The 23,387-nt window shown below is 46.0% G+C and overlaps 2 protein-coding genes across 2 annotated transcripts in view; both read left to right on the top strand.

Moving 5' to 3' along the window:
- Nucleotides 1-75: 75 nt before the first annotated feature.
- Nucleotides 76-16,436, top strand: LOC143214660 (uncharacterized). The gene is made up of 7 exons (XM_076435979.1): nt 76-2,386; nt 2,656-2,949; nt 3,430-3,554; nt 3,996-4,220; nt 5,067-5,202; nt 5,294-5,423; nt 6,157-16,436. The coding sequence occupies exons 1-7, from the start codon at nt 2,042-2,044 to the stop codon at nt 6,240-6,242; spliced, it is 1,341 nt and encodes a 446-aa protein (XP_076292094.1). The 5' UTR covers nt 76-2,041; the 3' UTR covers nt 6,243-16,436.
- A 4,813-nt stretch (nt 16,437-21,249) lies between these two features.
- Nucleotides 21,250-23,387, top strand: part of LOC143214655 (uncharacterized) — a 118,550-nt gene continuing 116,412 nt past the window's right edge. The window contains exon 1 of the mRNA XM_076435972.1: nt 21,250-23,386. Coding sequence (XP_076292087.1) covers nt 21,250-23,386 — 2,137 coding nt within the window. The remainder of the gene's footprint in view (nt 23,387) is intronic.

Raw genomic sequence — 23,387 nt, 5'->3', positions numbered from 1 at the left:
AAAATAAATTCAGGAATCTTGCGTTTTACCGCATTTTTATATAATATTTTGATCTGTTTTCTAGCGTTGCTCTTTTATTAATTCAGTGTACAAACGGTTTTGGGATGGAACAACCATAAAAAAGAACGTACCAATTTTTTTAATCAAACTTTCGTGTTTCCTGTATTTTTGCATTTTTCTCTGCTGCCTGGTGTTTCCTTTTTAACAATTCAATATACAAATGGTTTCCTCACGGACGAACATCGAAAACGAGGCAGCGAAAATTTGAAAAACAATTTTTCCTTTTCACGTTAACGAGTTTCTACATCTTTCTCTGCTTTCCAGTGTTTCAGTTTCGTTAATTCGCGTACAACTGACCTTTACGTGAACAAACGTCAAAGAAGAGACGCGAAAAACGTATTTCGCCGACCGTAGAACCTCGCGGAGCCAACAGCCATCGATTCTCCGTCGGTAATTGTTAATTAAGAAACGGATTGCAACGGGAATTGTCAATTTGTAATCGTAAAAGGTGAGTCCCTTCTGGCGATAGAATGAAACAACCCTCTCAACCGTGTAATTCCACCGGAATTGTTTCGCGGATTCGTATCTCCACGTGTGCAGTCGCCATTTTGAATTATCTTCGCATCATCTGTAAAACCGAACCGTAAAACAATCGATCGATCAATTCTCATTCAAAAATCGCTGAAATCTCTCGCACAAATCTATTTCAAAAAGTCAAATCAGTATTTTCGAGATTGTCAATTCTGGATGACCAACTATATTTTGTTAAAAATTACGATTATTCGAACATTTTAATCCTGCGTGCTCAGATAATCCACCGAGTGTTTGAAAATTAATAATCATCAATTCATTGAATATGCAATTTTATTTGTACACGCCTCACTATATACAAAAAAATATTTTTTTAAATACATTACCTACTGTCGATTATTTCACAGTGGCTTGATTTGGAAGTCTTTTCACATGTTTTAATGTTTACAGGCAAGATCTACATTTCACAATTCCTTCCCCTTCACATATTCTTCTCAGAATTATTTAAACAAAAATTCCTATAAGCTCCTCTGTTCAAGCTTTTTCAAGCACGATAATTGAGGAACTTGTTACTAAATCGTTCCAGTAAATAAATCATTACATAAAAATAGTTTAGATATATTCATATGTTGTTGATTGCTGCCATTTCTACGCACGATAGTCAAGTTATCCACGGTTAATGGGTTTCGCGAATTATATAGAGAGCCGCGATCCGTTCGGAATTGATAGATCGATTCGATTCGACGAAGAAGCCGCGTTAAAGAAATGGGAACGAGCGATAAGGGGCCCGGGGCTCGATGATTGTATTTTAACAAGAAAATCCTCACGGCTCGGTGAACACCGGCACCTGCACACCGCGTGATAAGAAACCGGCGACACACATTTCCAATGAGTGAGATCCACTCGAGCGCTTTCAATCGCCGGTTTCACGAAACTGAAACCTGTCGCAAAATTTCGTTCAGTGGATCTATCGAAAAAATACCAATACTTCGTCACCCGAAAAATTTTCGAGTCGAACTCTGCGGGAAATTATACAGAAGAAAAACACCACTGTGAGCCAGAACGTTCCATATGCAATTCAAATCTGCTCACTGCAACTGTAAGGTACTAGAAGAATGTGGGGATGTTCCATTTGTTTTTACAGTTTAGTAAAATGATAGGTAGGTAAAATAAATTTTTATGGAACCCTTGTTTGTTGTAATTGATGCAGAATATTTTTATTTTGTATATAGAAATCCGTGGATAAAGACATCCGCAAATAAGATGAGGTGATAATGTTGACAGGAGCATTCTTGATATTTTAAACATTCTGCATTATAATTTTTAAGCGTTGTTTAGCAAGCACAAAAATGGTCGTAATGTTAAAAAGCTTGCACAAAGGTATCCTCGAAGTTCAAAATCGATTTCAAGCCTTTTCGGTTGATAATTATCAATCACCAACCATTGAATTGGTGAATCGAATAATCAGTGCTGATTGAATAAATTGTTTGCGCATCGCAGTTGTAAAATTATGAAATGGCGGGTGGGCGGTGCATGGAGGGTTCCATTGGAAATGAAGTTGCAAATGAAATTTGTTATACAGTTCCGGGTTTGTGGAAGTTTGTTGTACGGGAAAATCGGGGAGAGGGACGGTCTCGCTCTCGGTCCGACCGAACAGATTTCATTTGAATCAATCGTAGCCCAGTTTCCTGTTAATTTCACACCCCCGTGGACGGGTCACAGCGGATCCCCATGCGCAACGGAGTCCTTTCGCTTTGTGGGACCCCGCGGAAGGATCCTGGCGCAGTTCGTCGTCGACCAGCTGAACCATTGGAGGTCCTGGGAACCGCAGGACGCGTTCTCCAATCTCCAAAAAGTAACTCTCCGATACTTCGCAGACATCCATAAATAATCCGAAAATTAACACTAGGTTTACAGACCACTGGCTATTTTACAATACTTTATAAAAATATTAAGACTATATCCAAATCTTTAGCTTTCTATTTTATAAATAAATTTGTTGAATAGTTCCTCATGGATGCTTAAAAACATTATAAATATTTTTAATATTTTCCATAAACCTAGTGCTAAACGTCTACTACATTTTTTAAATGCTCAAAGTCTGTTCCGATAATTTGTTTATAGTTTGACGCAAGTTTGAAGGTATTCGTGCAAATGACGGACTCTAACGGCAACAAAGCGTCCTCCGGGTCCTCGAAGAAGTCTTATGAGCAAGCGAAGAAGGAATTGCAATCTCTAGTGACAAAAATAGAGGGGACAGGATTTACAAACAGGACTCTGAAGCTGTTCCACGCGCAGTCCTTGCTGCGACCACGGAGATCGAAGATTCGCAAGAGACACCTGTGGATCCTGTTCATCTTCTCGTGGATTCTGGGTCAGCTTTTGTGGAATTATGTTCGTGTTGCTCGTTATGACAGAGTGAGTTCTACACGGAGTTCTGCGCAGAAGAACAATCTATAACATTAGTAGAAAACGTTAAAACTTAACAAATCATTTCTTGGTGTCCATTTTTATTTTTCCACCTTCCCTTTAACAGTCCCTGACGTTATTCGGTAAACGATTTTATTGAATTTGCGAATCCTATATATTTTTATACAAATCACAAATATATTTTTTAAGATTGACTCTATTATAGACTCTATAGAGAACAAGAAGCCTCTCTCCAAGCGCCATTTTGTCGGCCACTCACAGTTCCACTCTCTACCCACAATTACTATACCATCTCAATATTTATTTACGAATAGATTTTTAATTTTTAATACCAACAATTAAACACTCCAGTGGTCACTATCATTTTGAACGATAAATTGATCGAATGTCCTGTTATTTGGTTCGTCTATTCTAATTTATGTTCATTGTGAAATTGAGAATTTATGTTAACAGTGAATTGTTTTTAAGTGCCTGGCAGGGCTGCCCTCGTTCACGCAGAAAATTTTCCGGCCGGCGGAGGATTGCTCGATTTGCCGGGACGTTCAACAGGTTGACAGGATATCGAACGTGGTTCCTGGGACTTTCGAGGAACGGTACTAGCTCGCCCAATTTGTCTGATCGCCCGATTTCACGTGTCCAGACCTGCCATTCAATTTTACACTATTTTCTTGTCGGATAAGCGCGACCGATCCCAAATTGCACGCGAACTTACCATTACTTAACTCCATTTTAATTTCCTTCTGGGACTATCTTGACATTTACAATCTCTTTTGATTACCTTTCACATGATTTTCAATTTATCTAATATTTTAATCATTGACATTTTACAACAAAAGTTGGCGGGTACAATGTAAAACAATAAATACATTAGAAGCATAGACTACCGTCATTTCGTATTATTGTCAATTAATTAAAATTATTAAGAGTCGAAATACATTTCTATTTAATTCCCGTTTCCTGCAATAGATTAACATTTTTATTTTGCATAAAGATGACAATCTAGCGATGATTAAAGGTACTTCATTATTTTCTAGTTACGCATATTCCGGAAGACCAGTGGTGATCACCGACGCCATGACAAACTGGTCAGCACCGGAAGTCTTCTCATTTTCCTTCTTCAAGTCCCTGTACGACGGAGAGAACGCGAATTGCCAGTTTTTCCCGTATAGAACAGAATTTAAGGGCCTCCAGGACGTTTTCAATATGAGCGCTAGCAGATCCTTGTTGGAAAAGGGCACGGAGCCTTGGTACGTTGGCTGGTAAGTCAACAATTTTATTATGCAATGTTAGTATCCTTGAATTTTTTGAACATTTATTTTCCCGTCATCAAGTTGCTTCACCTAAATTAATCCTAAACTATCAAATTATTCTTAGGTGCACACAAATGTTCGAATTCCTGGAGATTTTGATGATTAATTAGGTTCTAAATAGATTGCGCAATTTGCGTTCTTTTTTCTCGAAGTTTGAGAACGTCTGGGACTCGGGGGAATAGCGCGGAGACAGAGAAAATGAAATTCGATCGACGAAAATATTGCGGAAGCTGAGGCTCGCCCGTGAACCGAGCATTTCTGCGGCTTCGATGACTGCTTTAAAGCTCGCACGTATGCGCACAATCCGGCTAACGAGCTTAAAAGCGTCTCTGTCTATCGCGCGAGACAATTAGCTGCGAGTATGCACCGAACCGGCGGATCTATCTATCCTGCATTCGCCGCACTTCGAATACAAATTCGACAATGTGTAGACGAACTTTTGGCGGAATAAAATTTCTCTGATCATCATTTAAATAATTATTATCAATCAATGTCTTATGGCACCCTTTAAAAAGTGACTGTAGACGTAGACCAAAAAGTCTCACCTTTTAAGAAAGGAATAAAAATTGCACTCGATTAAATCAACTTGACGATCGCAGATATTTATGGAAAAATTGTTTGCATCAGTTGTAAGGAGTAAAATAGACTTCTTCCTTTTAACAATTTTAATTGAAACACGAATGTTCTCAAATTCTTTTAATCAATCTACTGGTTAATATCCACCCACCCGTTGTTATTATAAATGCACAAGTCTAATGATGACATGATAGCCTTACGGTTTCTATATTTTTGTAGGAGCAACTGCGACGAGAAGATCGGCAGCATCCTGAGGCAACACTACCAGAGGCCATACTTTCTTCCGGCCACCGCCGAGACCGAGAAGACCGACTGGATTTTTATGGGAAGCCATGGATACGGCGCCCCGATGCACGTGGGTCTATCTCTTCCTTAGTTTTCCCCCGGTTAAAGTAGAAGCTATGTGTGGGCCCTGGAATATTTTCTTTCGATTTATCTTCGTCCAGGTGGACGATGTGGAGCATTCGTCGTGGCAGGCGCAGATAAAGGGTGCGAAAGTCTGGATCCTGGAGCCACCGAGAGAATGTCACTACACCTGCAACAGGCTGGAGATCGTGGTGCAGCCTGGCGAGATAAGTAAGTGCATTTCTGGCCAAGTTATTGTTTCTCGGAGCGCAATTATTCCTGGTTCTGTGATTTAAATCCAGAGTTGTAAGTCTGGAGAAATTGCTCCATATCTTTGGACCCATATCTGGGTTGAAACTTTCCTGAGATCTTTATGCAATTTTTTAGTTCTACGGTGACTCTCGTTTTCCTTTAACACTACTCTCTCGAACCTGAGTCGCCATAATGTAAAGAAGATTCAAACGAAAATGTTCTAGATTGAAAGAAATGTCTTGATTTTGGAATTAAAAATACTTCGAGTGTGAAAGGTTGATCAATCTAGTAGATTACCTATACTGGTACCTCGAATCCATTTATTTATTATTTATTGAAATATCAGATTTACAAATTACTTCGTTTTGAGTTGAAATGGATTAATGGCTCCATCAGTTTCTTGTGACATGCAGTAAATGCATAGAGATTGTTTTTAAACCTTGAATGTATTTGAATCGTTTGTAGAGTAACAAGGAAATGAAGAACGAGCTGTGAATTAATTTGTACATCTGATTTTGGAATTACTTTTTGCAGTCTGATGGAGAAATAAATAATTCAATTTGTGAACTCCATCTCTGGAGATTCGAAATCATGATCAAAACAAGATTAAAACAAGAATCAGGAGTTTCACTGTTCTTTCTAGTTTCCTCAAATTGACATAAGGATTAAAAAGTGAATTAGCTGATTACAGTTGAGATATTTGCTTTGTTAGTTGTTCTCGATACCAATCGCTGGTACCACCAAACGCAGATCGTTTCGGAGGAGATGAGCATCACTATTGGGGCTGAGTATGATTGAAAGAGGAGTTCCAAGTGTGTGGTAATATAGATATTGTATTTTATGATTGTCCAGTGTACTTATTGTAATTAAAATAATTCTATTAATAGTAAGGATCAATAAAAGGTATTTTATTCTTGAGTGTAGTACTACTGTTCTTCCCGACGAATGTTGTTGACATAGTTAATAAAAATAGAGTAAGTTAAATTACAATATTAAAATATAGTAGTTAAATTACATAATACTAATTAGAATCAGTGTATTTTCATTTACATCACACTTTCCCCTACATCACACATTTTACTAGTAAAGGTAGGCACCGAAACAGATACTTATTTTAAACAATTTTTCAATCGCATAATACTGGAGATCTACGTTTAGAAACATAATTTAACCCACCGCTGTTCGGAAGTCTTCGGTTCCCAATGAAGATGTTAAAGCACAATGATTCGAGGTCAGTGAATTCCAGGTCGCAGTCGATCGGTTGCCTGGATAGCTGGGCATACTGAGCGCGCTTAGGGCAACATATGATCGAGGGCACACGCGTGGATCCGGGGTCCCGTCGAGGGGAACCCCCGCAGCAGGGACCACCTGCCGCCAGGTGCGAATGCACAAGACATCTGCACGAGGGGGCCCGTGCCCGTTTCCTTTTCACTATTCCCGCTATTAACCGTGATCCCCCCACCCTTCCTCCAGCAGATTAGGTGTCTGTCTGAGCCGTGCCCCATTTCAGAACATAATTGCTCGGAGGTTGCCAATCGGCGACGATCGACGACCTCGCGAACTTGACGTTTGTCAACGAGGACACGTGGGTCCAGTCTCCGGAACCCCTTCTCGGTTTTTGATGCTAATGGACTTAGGCTTATGGCAAAGATTTGGGAGACTAGGGGCTCAGAGGTGAAATGAATTGTTTTGTGGCTTTAGAGAAAGATTAGAAGTTTTGTCGCCATTACTCCTATTTACAGCACTCAAATTTTTAACAATTTCTTAGACACCAGCATAGTAAAAATTGGTTTGAATAATAGTATGACAATTTTTAGTGGCGTCAACATTTACTTTCTAAAATGTTTTCAAATCGATCAACTCATTTCTCAAGGAAATTTAGCTAATTTTCAGTTCTTTGACTAAAATGACGCTTAAAAACCTGGCGCGGAAATGATTTCAGAAAATAACTGGCGCGACTATAATGAGCCAAACCGGTGTAATAATATGTCCGTAGAGTGACGAAATAATTATAGATATCGATTGTCCGCGGAACTAACAGAGAGAGTGGGAGAGGGAGAGAGAGAGAGAGAGAGAGAGAAGTGGCGCTCTATATTTAATGGTGTTAGTCGCAGGAACGCTTACGAGCCAATTATCTACGGATCATAAAGTTTCCCGAAGATTCACTTCAGAAACAAATTAAATGAATGTTCCATGAGACTTGGAATCCACTAAAGAACACGTGATTACTTTATGGGGGAGCCCCCGTCCAGGGCGTTAATTGACTTCTTGCTTTTCAACTCTCTCTCTCGCGCGCGCTGTTTCGGCTCAATTTCCAATAGAATGTTGATTTCGACGAACTTTTGCATCAAATAATTACTGGACTAATTATACAAACGGTGTTACGCTTGTGCGATATTCCGAACTCGTTCCTGTTGAATCGATATACGTTCTGTAATTATACAGAAACAATATGTATACATACAACAATTAAACAGTTATTTTAGCTAACATCGCTGTAAGTCTGAATAAATTGTTTTGTTAATTTTCAGATACGCCGGAAATGCCAGGCAGGCGCAAATATTTTTATAAAATCAAGATGGAGCTACTTTCAGTCGAATATATTATACATGCGGGAATTTTCGGCGTGGAATTATTAGTTTATTAATAAAAACACAGAGCGGATTGGATTTTAAATCGATGACGCGGACGTAACGTGATTTTTCCCCGGGGATTTTTCATAATTAATTTAATTCGGTGTCTCTTATTTTCCTTCCGCGAGGGCAGGAGAAAGAGAGAGAGAGAGAGGGGGGGGGGGAGAAAACGGAAAGGGAGGATCGACGGATCGCAATTCCTCGCCTATCGATCACGTTCGACGGCGCGGGGATTTTAATTTCGCGCGGGCAAAAAGACCGCGGCGAACGCGACCGGAGAATTTTTATGAATTAACGAGATTTTGTTGCGTCCATCCCCCCCGCCTATTTTTTTCGTCTCTTTTGTGTTAGTCGCGACGGCGTGCGTCGCGTGGAATGTAATTAGGTTGAAACGGAAAGCCCTCGGGCCTTCTTCGATGCACCCCTGTGGACCACCCCTCGGGGGAAAACCGTTTCCTGTTATTCGATTTTGACCATCGTCGTCTACATCGAAACGTTTCCTACTTGAAAATTTCTAGCTGTTTCAATTGTCCCGATCGCGATCGTCCCCTTTGATTTGTTAATTAATTTTTCGGCTGCGGAATTCGGCGACGGCAACTTTTTATTAAACAGTACACGATGCTGCGAAATTTCACGTTTTATATCTGCTGCATGTGGCAGAATAAAACCTCCCTTGCAGTTGACAATTTGTTGGGATTGTATACATGTGTACTGGTACATGTACAAGCGAGTCTATAAAAAGTAATGGTCATGCGTCCTAGGGGTGAATCTACATATGCAAAGTAATTTACACGAACAATTCATACATGCACATGAACTGTAATATTTGAGAAAACATTTTTATAATTTCAGTAACTATTGCATGTTAACAAAGAAATCTAAAATTGGCCATTTCTGATGTTCCATTGTGCCTCAAAAATATTCGCCCACATTATAAACATGTTAAACAGTACATTCCGTCAATTGTAGTACTTCTGGAACGAACTGAATCTCAATATTCGAGCTAACAGAAGAGCGAATCCAATGAAAAGTAAAACCACCCCCGCAGTGGAAAATAGAGGAGCGAAAGAAAGCGAGCGAGGAATAAATTTCTTAGGGGCGAGTGTGGCGGAGTGTTGCGGATCGATCTATCGATCGCGGGTCACGATTCTGCGATGTTTGCGGCACAATTTCGGAAAATTTTCAATGGCGGTCAATGCGATACGGGGCGCTCGGTGACCACCGACCGATGCCTGTAATGGCCTGTGTACGTGTACCTAAACGTACGCGGGTTTCGAGGCTCCCCTTTCGCCCTCTGCCCACCCCTTCGATTCCACCCCCTCCGTCTCACCCCGTTTGCGGCTATGTACAAATTTCACGTACTTAGGTACATATGGTTTCCCTGTTCGCGTCTCGCTTTCTCCCGACCCGGCAACACCTACGCGCTTGTTCTTCGCGCTCCTCTCACCCCCTTCAACCCCTACGGCGCTCCATCCCCTCCTACGGTTCATATACTTGCGGTTACACATATATACATACATGTACAGCGCTCGTCAGTATGTGCCCAGACCCTCCATTTCACTTTGCCGGAGTACATAGAGACCGCACGCACACAACACCGTTTTTGTGTACAAAAAAATTTGCTTTCCGCCCCCACCCTCTTCACCCACGCACATGGATCCCATTCGATCGTCTAAATTGTTCCAATCGGGCATGTCTGTCAAAGTTATTTCCATGAGGCGCTGCGTCACTTTTCCTTTCCACCGGGCTGCATGACTTCCACCCCCTCAGAGCAACTTTATCCGCCTCTGCTGCTTTGTGATAGATAATTGATAGCATTTATGGACGTTTATTGCAGTTGGTTTTGTGTTACAGGCGACTCTGATTAAACAGTTGTTGTGTTTCTGTATTTTTGTTTTGTTTGGGATGATTTCCAACCCCGAGTAACTTCATCCCCCTCTGTAGTTTTGTGGCAGGTAATTGATAGAATTTATGAACGTTTATTGTTGTTTTTCCTGTGTAATTTATTCATCTCTTTCTAAACAATAATTGCATTTCTGATTGTGAGTCTTATTAGTTTCAATACAAATTGTCAAATAATTTATTTTCAAGAGATTATTGTCTCCGATAGAATTTTTAAACTTACCATAATCCTTACCAATCTTGACCATAATCTTGAATCCCTTCCAACCCTTGCTGTCTTCATCTGCCTCTTGCTCTAAGTCTTCCAACCTACAATTTAGATAAAAATGAGTGATATTTTAATCTCCTTCGTTTACGTCCAGTTGAACAATAATATTATATCTAAATCTCCACCTCTTTCCACCCTCTTATACTGTCTTATCTCACCTGCAATCCTCTTATCAGAGCATTTCATTTATCCAAACTTTGAATATTTTATGAACGAGATTTTTCCTCCAGGTAAATTGTAAACTTACCGCAATTTTCAACATTTCTGTCGTGTCTTATCTTCAACCCCCCTCTTGCTTCATCTTTCACCCACAATTCCAGAATTTTATGAAATTGTAAAAATTGTTGAAAATAATAACATTTCCAATCTCTTACCCTATTTCATTCCCATCCCAACCTCCTATACTACCTTATGCGTCATTCACAACCCCCTAATCAGATCATTTAACTTATTCAACTGAGTACCTAGTGAATATTAAAATAATTCTCTGAGGATATCAAGGGATGTAATTGTCTCCACTAAAATTTTTAACTTTCCACCACCGATCCTCGCACCCCTAACCACCCAAGTATAATTCCCGCGCGGTTCCTCCTCGAGTCCTACATAAATATTATTTCCAGGCATTTCGACACCCTCTTACCCTAACCTCGACATTGTCCACCCCCTCGCGTGACAATAACGCTTTCTCGGTCGACTTTATTCTCCTGCTTCTCTTTTCCCGTTCTTCTGTCGCGTTTACGCGGAAAATCCGCCCGCGAGTTGATTATTATTAGCCATCCCCTGTTCCGCGTATAGTGATCTGCTCGCCCACACGATCCCCCTCCTTCGAGAGACCACCTAATCTATTGTTATTCGCGCGCGGTGTACACACTACATTAACGTTCTTATCCGTTCCCTTCGGTACCGAATGCAAATTTCACGTGCTCGCTCGGATTTTATCTCACTCTCACTCTCTCTCTCTCTCTCTCTCTCTCTCTCTCCCCCTCTCTTTATTTCTCTCTCATGACAGCCTACACCCTTGCGGGCAACAGCCTATTTATAAATAGAATTTGCGCAACCCTGTTAATAACTAGAGTGGTTCCTCCCTCGCGAGCTATATACGGGCTTCAATTTTACACGACTTTCTATACAAGAGAACGCCGCGCCGATGTCTCCTGCTTCTGTCCACCCTTCTTCCACCGGCAAAACTAAACTTGTACCTCGTCACTTCCTTCTCCGGCGAGCTCGTTGTTCCTCACCATTTACACTCGCGACGGGGCCACTTGAAAATAGCCTCGGAACAAACTCCCTTTAACATTTATGCCCCCTAAACCCACCCCTTCGTGATCGCTTACCCGCGCCTTCCTTAATCGCGCAGGATAAAAACGTTGGCTCGATGAATGTGTCACTCTGCCATTTTTGTTTGAACATCCTTCTATCTTGCATCTTCATTCAGTTGCCTCAGTTCTTGCACGCCATTTTTGTATGCAGTTCCTTCTGTTCTCAGTCTTTATTTAGTTACTGTTTTTTAATTATCTTTTATTTATTTAATTGCGACCTAGACCTAGTTTAGACTTTGTATGTCATTTGTGTTTGTAATTCCTTCCGCTATCAATTTTTATTTACAACAGTTACGTATTCACTCATTATTATTTTTCATCAAATTAATTAAAATCTGAAGCTTTGTGCACCTACGAGACTTGTAAAATTACGTCTGTTGATCGTAACGTTACTCTTCCGTTCTCGCCGTCAAGAAAATATCTGCGAAATAATATCACCCCATTTCCACCCTCGATGAAACAATTCCCACCCACTCTTTAATTATACATCCACCTCGCACCTGCACTACGGCGCATCTGTGCAAACAGCCCAGCTCAAAGCATTCTTTCCTTTCTACCCCTAATTCCTTTCTCGGGAGGACTAGAACACGAGACCCACCCGCGCTTGCTCAAAAGACAAAAACCTTTTCGCACCTGAACTTCTCTGTCTGATCTCCGTTTTGCGAAGAACGAGTCTGCGCCTCCTTTGACTCTTCAACCCTTATTTCTGTAAAATGAGAATATTCTTTTTTAAATTGAGCCAGACGACTCGGATTATCTCGAGGCGTTAGAACAATTAGGCTGCTGAAACACAGGAGAAAGATCTTTTGCAAAAATTACAATCGAGCAGAATTGCAGGGAATACTAATGATCATGTTTTATAATTTTTGTATGTAACCCAAAATATAATACATTATATTACAAGACGGGGGATTAATTGAAACATTTAGCGCAAAGATAATCCATAAATGGACCGTCCCCTATCGTAATCCCCGAACATATTAACCATCAATTTTACCGTAACGTTATATTTTACTGTCACTATATCTAGAGTTAAATTTCCCCTTGTCCAAGTCTCTCAAAATTGCCTCAAAGTAGCCCTCCTTCCTCGCAGCCCCCCTTCGACCCCCGTCGCTCGGCACGTTTCCGTGTTTATGGCAGCACGCGTTTATGTGCACGGGCTGACCGCTCTTCCCCCTCGCCCCTTACGCCGTCGCCCGTCGTCTTCATCCCTGTCCGCTCGCGTGTAACCACACACGCGTCGCACATACAGGCACCCCCTCTGTCGACGCTTATGTGTCCGTGCGCGGTTATGTACGTTCTCTCCCTTTCCCGCTCGCCCCTCCTCTCTCTCACTCTCCCTCTCGGAGCCCCTCTCTCTGTCGCGCGCCCGGTACATACATATCGGTCGCGCTATCGATTATTTTACCCATGTGGAACTTTCCCCTACACCCCGGACGCCCCACTCGGCGTCGCGACGCCCGGTATAGAGCGCGATATCGACGTTACATCGCCGCACTCCCCTCCCTGCCAACCCCCACCACCGACCGCCAACCACCGACCCCAGGGCCGTCGAAATCGGGTCGACTCGGGTTCCCTGTTTCGTCGGAACGACGGAATCAGGCCGACACCGAGTTCTCTGCGTTGGAATTTTCAAGAGGTAACCCCGACTGCTCCATGGCCCCAATTCTCGAGAGTTTTTGTAGTGGACCCCCACTTCACGCAGATAGGTTTATTTCGAAATTTTAGGCTGGTTTGAATATGGATTTTGAAGGCTGGGTTGAGAATGAAGGGAACAGAGTAGCGTTGTTCTTTGAAAATTTTAGATCTATTACGTCTGTTTGGGCCATAGTCCCCCCTCTTTCAAGGTTTTTTTGTCATGTGCCCCCTGGGTAAACTAGATTGGATATTTTTTGGCTGCTTTAACTATTTCGTTGCTCTTCGAGTTTATTTTCACAATTTTTTAAAACAGCTACATAATTTCTTGGATACTGTGAAACGATTAAAATTGCTCGAATACTGCACAAAGCTTGAACACCGCAAGCTTCAGAAAAAATATTACCAGCAAAGCGGGGTGGGTTCACTTTGTGGAAGCATCGAACCTCGACAAATTTCATTGTTTTGTACATTACCTTTGTTAAATTGTTTTTACACAAGTTGCGAATTACTTCCGGCATTCTTTTTCTTTACTCACCTCGATTCGCCACACTCTGCAACATTAATCTCTGTTCAACGTGTTCCTTTGGGTTCGGGGGGTTCCGTTGCTCTCATGGAAGTCATTATTTAATTAAAACGATCTTCAAATTGCATAGAAAATTAATCGAGTCCATCGGAACGATTTAATATTCCGTCGATCTATAAATTATGTAATTCGTGAATAATTCGTGAAAATTCTTCAGATCCCTTCTCTCGAAATTATTGATTTACATACATATAGATTCCCAGATACAGCAAATGATCGAGAACTCATTGCACACTTTACCGAAGATTCTTATGTTTGTTTCATATATTAATTATTCCGATGGGCCGAATTTCAGCGGGGATTCAATTTGGTTCGTTTGACATTTTAAGTACGCTCTAATGAAATTGAATATGCTAATCAGTAAAACAGATTATTAGGTCTCCATTACACTCTGTTAACCGAACGTTTCAAAATACCTCCGCATCGAACGTGATTTGCAAAATTAAATATTCCACGCACCACCGCTGTTACCAGTGTTCAGTTCATTTAATTACAAACATATTTTGACTCTGATTCGATACTACGCAATACCTTCTGCAAATTGCGAATACAATACGATTACACCAGATACACTAAATCTTACATTTCACCATTTTCCTAGCTGTACTTTTGTTATGCAACCCTTACTGCAAATTGCAAATGAAAATCATACTAGACATACTAAATTTAACAATTTTGCGAAAAAACGGGGTTCAAATCGAACAGAAGACGACTCAAAATAAGATTGATTGGAATTCTTTTTCGATTGAAGTTCTCCAACTTTGATCGTGGAGTAAAGGGCGACTTCCGGTCGGATTTTGGGGCCATCGAAAGCCGCTCTTTTCAGACAGGCTGTTCGAAGGAAATCGAGCAGGGACACAACGCGGAATCGCGCGGATTACGTTTCTGCCGGCTCGCTGGAGCGCGACGCGTTTTTATTTCTTCCTGCTCGACTTCGCCGACTCGGCCGATGCGCGCGCGATATCGATTTTATTTTCTCGCCGATGCGATGCGACGCGCGCGATGGATTCTCTTCGGGTGACGTTCCGCCATTTTCCTGGACCAACGCGTGTCCCGCGATCACGATCGATGGATCGGACGCGCTGCGAAAGCGCGCGCGATCCGCCGCGAACCGGAAGTCATCCAGTTCTTCGCGCCTCTTCGCGCGGGAAAATGAATTTCCTTCGATTCAATGAGGAAGTCTTTCGACATAATTCACTGTTTACTTCGCTGTGATCGTTTGTCGTTGATTTGCATTGAATTTAATTGCTGTCTTAATTGGTTCACTGTATTTGTTGCACATTTGTTTAAAAATGTATTTCTGTTGTGATTCCAGACGCAGGTTTATGATTTTATGAAACACCTCGGAGCGTTGAGAATGGAGTAAAAAAATGTATACGGCGTTTGAGAAGGTTTTCCTTTTAATTAAATAAGTAATTGTTTTAATAAAGAAAATATTACCGTCGTGATTGCAATGGTACCACAATAATGGAAGCCAAATACTGAAATGATGAATATAGGAAATGAAGGGGCAAGAAGCGGAGGGTATGCAGCAGGTTTTCTTAAAAAAGATAGTGATATATAAGAATATCGACGGTGGAATTAATTAACGATAAAAATAATGAAATAATGGATAAGAAGGCGGAGGCGCGGCCGATAGTAAAATGGGTGAACGGCGTAACGGGAGTAAACTTTTACCGAAGAATGTAATTTATTGGCCTTTCAAAAGTTTTCCCCGCGCGGTTGATTTACGAAGAGGAACTCCTCCGGTTTTCTCTCTCTCTCTCCCTTTCTTTTCTTTTCGAAAAACGATATTCTTATTAATTCGTGGGGCTCCCGGTTGCAGCAGCGACTTGCGATGTTCCTCTCGAACACCGTCTAACACCGTTCCCCTAATAAATTGCGTATTAGCCTGATTCCCTGTCGCCCGTTGCCGAACAAACAATTTCCCATCTCGAATCAAACTGTTCGATTTAATAGCGCCGGGACCGGGATCATAGCCGCGCGGTGTCGTCCTCGCATTGTGGGACCTGTTCTATAAATATACAACGGTCATTATTCTAAACACTACTCTCTCATTACTCACTGTCGTCATTCTCTATTTCCACGGCCGTAACGAAGATTTATCGTTGTTATTGCTCGAGTATTTACGCTCTCGCCCAGAACGTTCGCGAACTTCATCGATGCAAAAGTAGTTGCAAATATCAACCCCTTTCGCAAGTTAATTTTCTAATCTTAATCTGTACTTGGCGATCTTTAATGTTTATTACTGGCAAGGACGTACTTACCAAAATTTTTGGCCATCCTTTTTCTACTAATTTCATACTTAGATCAATGCGATTATTTCTAGTTTTTGTACCTTCTTTTGTACACTTTAACCGACTGCGAATAATATCTATGGTGCGTATTTAGTGGTTTCATGTTTGAAATAAGCGTGTCTCGATCGATTTGCAGAGGGTGCGTAAATGTTTGGCAAGCGTCAGCAGAACGAGGGCTAATCTACAGTTAATTAATCTGCGTTAGTGTACTAGTCTATGTCTAATAGATAACTATATGAATTTTATTGCCTGCGGCAAGTGAATGAGGAAAATGGTCTTCTCGATCATCCCTTAACTCCAGCAAACTAGAAATGGTTAAGCACTCTTTGATAGCTTACAATTTGTCGTCTTTTCAGAGTACCGTCTTCAATCATCTCCTAGGTAAGATTCTCAAGAACTCCCATCAAATGGACACCCAATATCCTCCAAAAAGTCAGTTGTATACACGGTGAAATTTCCATCGAAATCGGTTGACGTTACGAGCTACAACCCTCTAACACGGATCACATAATGGCGGAGTGCGCTGACAATTTCTCTCAACTAAAACTCTCAGGTTGAAACGTTTGTGGATTACACAAATTCCGATGAAATTTTCACCGTGTGTATAATTGACAAAGATCTACAGAAGGAATTGCTCTGATCTGAACATTAACAACTGACGTGTTAAGAAAACGATGCGATTTTGAAGCGTGGTCGAATACTCGTTGTCAGGGGTTGTACCACACACTGCTGCACCGCAACGAAAATACCGGTTTCCTCGAGGCTGCCTTGGAGCAGGGCTCAAAGAAGAGCGTCGAGTCCCTGAGCCGCCCCTCGCGGCGCAGCTCGTTCCCGCGCGCCCCTCGCGGCGTTCTCCTCTCGACCCCTACGTATCGAGTTCGTTACAGATCCCCGTGGCAAGATCTCCACCCCTCTGGGTTCCCCACCGAGCCCTCTAACCTTCCCCTCTCGCCCCAACGAAGGACGAACCACGCAGAAAGCGAGAAAGAAAAACAGCAAGCCACCGCGAGAGAGACAGAGAACGATTCCTCGCCACGTATACTCGCGTCCGCGATCTGCGCAACTCGTTCGGCTCGCTCGCTCCTCGTCTCTCCAATTCACCAACCTCGTTCCTCCTTTTTGCGCAACCCCTAGCTGCCCCTCGCCCCATTCTAGGCGCGCGAAATCCGCCTAACCTTGCTCGCAAAATCATTCTCTACGTCGAATCTCTCTAAAGAAGAATACCGAAAAACCAATCGACCCGAAAAAAGAAAGTGTGCTTCTCTCGTATTTTCCGCGCCGTGTTGCGACGACAGAGTGCGAGAGGGGAAGCTGGTGGAATTGCAAGGGGGTGAGAATTGTCGGAAGGGTGCGCGCACGCGTGCGCGTGAACGCGCAGCACTCGCCTCGCACAGGCTCGCGGGATCGCGAGTCGAAGAGGATCGGTGTCTCGGTGACGCGCGCGTGCGACAGCGATATTCGTGTCCAGCTCGATTCTAGGAGAGACACTTCCGGCTATCGACTCGCCGGAAAATCGATTCCTCGTCACCCCTCGCGAGCCGGAGCGACCCCCACTCTCGTCGTCCCTTTATTGATCCTGCTATCGACCCCTCTCCTTTCTCTGCACCCCTACGTCCAAGGAAGACTACTCTCTCTATCTCTATCTATCTCCCTCCCTCTCTCTCTCTCCCTATCCCTTTCTCTTTCCTGGCTCGTTTCGACCATCGTCCTCGACCCTCGATCAGCCCTCCTCCAGGACCTCGGGGGGAGACCCACGGGAGGACATCTTGGAACCTGGTCCCCCTCGTCCCCCCTCAATTCCCCCCCTCGAAAGAACCCCTCTATACCCTCCACCAGCCCCTGCGGAGACGCGGGGATGCGCGTTTCGATCGCGGAATTGCGTCCAAGTGCTCGGCCGGAGCGCGTCTCTCGCCTCGCGAACGATTCGGGACACGTGGACCAGAGGAGAGGGCCTGCCTGATCGATTCCGCCACTCGCGACGCTCTGCCAGCCGCGCCGCGGTTCTTCGATTGCGTATTGATCACGGGATTCGCCGCGGCGACGCAACCCGCGCCAGAGGAATCTTCCAGAATCGGACCAACGAAGATCGCTAACCCAGACCTTGGAACCTTCGACGGGGAGGACCGCTGGACGGCCCGAATTCGGGCTCCGGACACCCTTGGAGGGCAGCATGATGATTTGGACGGGAATCAGGAAGATTCCGAGTTCCTGAAGAGAACGTCGAAGAAGCGAGGTCGTTCCGAGGCTGGAGGTGGTCGGAATCAAAGAAGATTCTGAAGATTGCCACCTTTCTAGGCTAGTCTAAACCTTGCTGAGAGGTGTAGAATCTTCCTACACCTTCATCAGTTGATGAAGAAAACGTTGGGGAGCAACGTCTTCGGTCGCTAATCTAGCTAGCTACCAGAGACCATAACGTCTTCGTCAGTCTCTCGAAGAGACGTCTAGGAAGAAAGTGAACATTTCAGTCCTTAATCCAACCGAAAATAGTCGGGAAAAATGGCTGAAGATCGCCAGATCAGATCTCGCGACCTGAAGAGGATGTCTAGGACTTAGACGATTCAGTTCGGTAATCCAGAAAGTCCCGTGTAGATCTCTGGTACTAACCTTGCAACCTTCGCAGACTGTGCCACAGGCCCTGAAGAGGATTCGGGAAATCCTCTACGAATCGCCGTCTTGAAGATGTCGGGACTACATAGTCGAATACCCTAAAGAGTCTGTCGATCGAGCAAGATCGTCAAGGATCATTGATGTCGCAGACCCTGAAGAGTGGTCAGGATCGTTGTCTGACGGTGGTTTTCGGTCGGTAATTCGATCTGGGATCTGCACGTAGATGGTAATCGAAGAAAAGACGATCGGCGATCGTTGTGCGACTCGATAATCGTGGATCGAGGCGGCGTGGTGTCGTTTGGAAATATCGGGAATCGAGGATAGTCGGTGCGGGTCCGGGTCCGGGGATAGCAGTCGATGTTTATGCTCGAAGTATCGGCGCATCGAGCAACGTTGGTCACAAGGTATCGGAAAATCGATAGCACGCTGAGTGACGGCCGAGTGGTGGCGGCGTCGGTGGCGGCGTCGCCGTTGCTGGTGCTGCTGTTGGTGGTGGTTGTGACGACGACGACGACGACGACTACGACAACGACGACAACGACGACGACGGCGTCGGCTGCTACGACGACGGTGGTGGTGGTGTGATGACGGTAGTGTAGGTGGTAGTGGTGGAAGTAGCGTTGGAGTCGTTGGTGGTGGTGTGACGGTGTCCGCTGTTCGGCGGTACACGACGACTCGCACGAGCTGGCTTCGTTCTGGTGAATATACCCTAGGACTTTCGCCGGGTTAGAAGACAGTGGTGTGGTGTGTTGTGCACGTGCACGCTACACGAGTGCTTGGCTACAACTTTTCTCGCGCACCTGGTTTTTCAGGAGAAACAGAGACACCTATTGACAGACAGCGGATATTATAGAAGCGCGCGAGGAAAGAGAGAGAGAGAGAGAGAGAGAGAGAGAGTGTGTGTGTGTGTTTGTGTGCGTGTTTGTAGACAGAGAGGCAACGAGGTGGAAAAAAAAGTTTCAAACGAAAGACGAACGACGATTCGAGCTGTGTATCTCGCGCCGTTCGACTCGACGACGACTCTAGACAAGGTTCGTGCCGGTAGCTAGCGATCTCTCTTGTCAATCGCGTCTCGCGTGTGCTAATCCAGTTCGGCCAGAAAGGGGGTTAACTTTTCACGTGGATCGTGTCTGGCAAGGATCGCGCGCAGGTACGGGGTACACACGGGTGGCGCGTCGGGGATGGTGTCGGTGTGTCATTGACGGTCGTGGTGGTGGTGGTGGTGGTGGTAGCCAGGGGGGTGTCCCCGTGCGACGCTGATCGGACAGAGACCGGCGGATAGAGGTGAACGAGGATGGTACGAGTCGCACCTGGACCCGGAGGAAGCGTAGTTAGAGCGTAGCACGCGTCCGGAGGGTGTCGCTTACACCGAACGGCGAGTGTGAAAAATAAAGGAGGCTAGAGAGGGACGGAGAGGGTTGAAGAAAAAGTGAAAGAGACAGGATACATGTAGAGAGAGAGAGAGAGGATAGAGAGAATAGAGAAAGAAAGAGAGGAAAAAGGGAAGGAACACGAAGCACGTTAGAGAGGTAGTAGGGTGGACCAGGTGGTAACGGTGCTGCTGGTGGTAGTGGTGGTTCCCGGTGGTGGTAGTGGCTCGTGTGCCTCGTGTCCGGGGGAAGGGGGACGACGGAGTGAAACGGAACGGAAGGGTCTCTCCTCTGGACAGCTCTCGGGGGTACTGGCGGGTACAAAGCGAGACTGAAAGAGAGCGAGAGAGAGAAAGAGAGACGAACACACGGAAAGACTATCGCGGCTAAAGAAAGAGAGAGACAGCCCCAGGTGCTCTCCCTCCCTGCTCCTCCGCGGGTGTTCCGCTGACTGATATATCGCTGACTCTCTCGCTCCCTCGTCGCTCGACACGGACTAACGTATTCACTGGAGCGCGCGGACGTGTGCGTTCTCACTCGCTCCGCGTATGTCATGGGCGCACGGTGGTCGCCGCTGCTGTGCTACCGGATCTCTATGCCGATCCGACCGGGTGCCGGAGCGATAGAGGAAGAACGAGCAGTAACGGCAACATCAGCAGCGATCGAACGATCAGCGACAACACCGTCGAGCGACGACGTCCTCGGCGGGGTCGGGATACCTTCCTCTTGGTCTTCGTCGTCTTCAAGGTTGTTGTCGGTCACGAGGAGTCGCAGTTGGCGGCGGTCGTTGTCCAAAGAATACTGCTCGATATTCCTCGAGCTGTCTGCCTCGTCGGACGTTCAGTGACGACGCGGACGGTGATATATCTGAGATATTAGTTATTTGTCAGCGGGAGCGGGATCCCGTTTCAAAATAAGATTCTACACGGCGGTGTTGGTGGTCGAAACGCGCGGGATCGTTCGAACCTTTCTCTTGTGACTCGACTCGGAATAAAATACAAAAACGTAAAAAACGTGAACGTAAACGTAAACAAGGTGGTTTTTTTTAGTCCTCGGAGAAGTTCGAATCTGTCTGGCGGAGGGTTCGAAACGTGTGGTGTTGATAGCAGAGAGTCCCGGAGTGTGTGCACGCGGTGTGTCCGAGCACGGGAGAGCGAGTGCGCGGCCACACGAACTAGATGTGCGTAAATGGAAGGTATAGGGGACATAGCCGATCATCAATCGCATAGCGAGCAATTACTGGACTCGGTCGATTCCCCGGCGGCGGTTTCTACGCATGGCCGGGGAACCGGTGGGGGTGGCTCGAATGGGAACTGTGCAGGTGGAGGAGGGAACGTCGGTGGAGGTGGTAGCAGCGCCGGTGGTAGAGGAACGGTGGTTGGTGGGGGTAGGCATCACCATCATCATCACCACCACCATCACCACCATCATCACCAAAACCAACAACAACAACAACAACAACAACAACAACAACATCATCATCATCCTCATCATTCGCAGGCCCATCATCAGCAGCAACACCATCAACAGCAACATCAACAACAACAACAACACCACCATCAGCAACAGCATCATCACCATCACACGCAACAGCAGCAGCATCATCATCATCATCATCACGAGTCGGACGGTACGATCGGTGGGAACGGTGGTGGAGGCCGAGTTCTCGGTGGTGGAAGTGGTAACGGTGGAGGTGGTAACGCAGAGGGTATGTCGTCTTCCGCCTCGCAAAGTCCCGACATCGCGTGCGCGAGCTTGCCGCTGGAACTACTGGCGGCGGGCGCGCTCGGCGTCAAGGAGGAGCGAGAGCTCGCGGCCGCGGAGGATCTATCGTCGTCCCAGGAGCCGGCGAGCAACAACAGTGGCAGCACCGCCGGCGGAGGTGGAGGCAGTGGTAGCGTCAGTAGCAGCGGTAGCAGCACCAGTGGCGGTGGTGGAGGTGGTGGCGGTGGTGGAGGAGGTGGAGGAGGAGGAGGCGGCGGTGGTGGTGGTGGTGGCGGCGGCGGCGTGGTCGTTGTTAGTGGTGGTGGTAGTGGAGGTGGCGAAGGTGGTAGCGGTGGTAGCACGAGCAGTAGCAGTAGTACAAGCAGCAGCACTGGCGGCAGCGGCGGAGGTGCCGTCGGTGGCGCCGGTGGTGGCAACGGTAACGGAAACGGTGGCGGCGGTGGCGGTGACGGCGGAGGCGGCGGTGGAGGTGGCGGTGGTGGTGGTAGACAGAACGCGAGGGAGTCCCTGTCGGTGATCGTGCCACCTCAGGACGTGGACGTGGACTCGCGTGACGCCGACTCGGAGCTGCTCAGTCCGGGCAAGCTAACGCCGACGTCGGGGATAAGCGTCTCGGTCGCGAGTATGATCGACGCGACGGACTTCAGGGCGATGCAGCCAGAGCCGACCTATCAGACACTGACCTCGGTCGCGGAGAGGATGTCGCCGCCTGGCTTCAGCCCGGGCTCGTCTTACGCGACCCTGACGCCGTTGCAACCGTTGCCGCCGATCTCGACGATGAGCGATAAGTTTGTGTACAGTGCGCACACCGCTGGCGGCGTCACCGGTAGTTTCGCGGTCATGCAGAACAACGGCCTCGGTAACATCGGCCTCGGCATGGGCAGCTCGCCGTACGCGTACGACAAGCTGCCCTCGATGAGCATGTCGCCGCCGCACAATTACCCTTCGCCCGGTGCCGGACTACAGCCGAGTCCTTTGTCGCCCCAGAGCGCCTACAGTCAGAGCGGATTGAACTCGCCGCACAAGTCCGCCAGCCCGCACTACGATCCGGCCTTTTTGCCAAGGCTTCAACAGAGCCCGGCGGCATTGAGTCCCTCGTCGCCGCCGGCGGTCTCTGCGACGGCCAGTTTCGCGCCCTCGCATCATTCCCCGCCCACGCATTCGGTGCCGGCCGCGTCGCCGCCCCCGATGCAAACACAGCTGCAACAACAGCAGCAACAACAGCAGCAACAACAACAGCAACAACAACAGCAGCAGCAACAGTCGATGCCGCAGCAGACGATATCGCACACGCAGCACGTGCAGCACACGTCCGTCGTGATGAAGACCGTCTCATCCGCTGGGAACGGCGCCGGCGAGGTCGAGGAGATCAACACCAAGGAGCTGGCGCAGAGGATCAGCGCCGAGCTCAAGAGGTACAGCATACCGCAGGCGATATTCGCGCAGAGGGTCCTTTGCCGGAGCCAGGGCACCCTCAGCGACCTACTGCGCAACCCGAAACCCTGGTCCAAGCTGAAGAGCGGACGCGAAACCTTCCGACGGATGTGGAAGTGGCTGCAGGAGCCCGAGTTTCAGAGAATGTCCGCCTTGCGGCTAGCAGG

Source organism: Lasioglossum baleicum, chromosome 12 (assembly GCF_051020765.1).
Source record: "Lasioglossum baleicum chromosome 12, iyLasBale1, whole genome shotgun sequence".
Lineage (NCBI taxonomy): Eukaryota > Metazoa > Arthropoda > Insecta > Hymenoptera > Halictidae > Lasioglossum > Lasioglossum baleicum.
The sequence above is the reverse complement of the archived record's forward strand: the minus strand, read 5'-3'. Positions and strand labels throughout refer to the sequence as shown.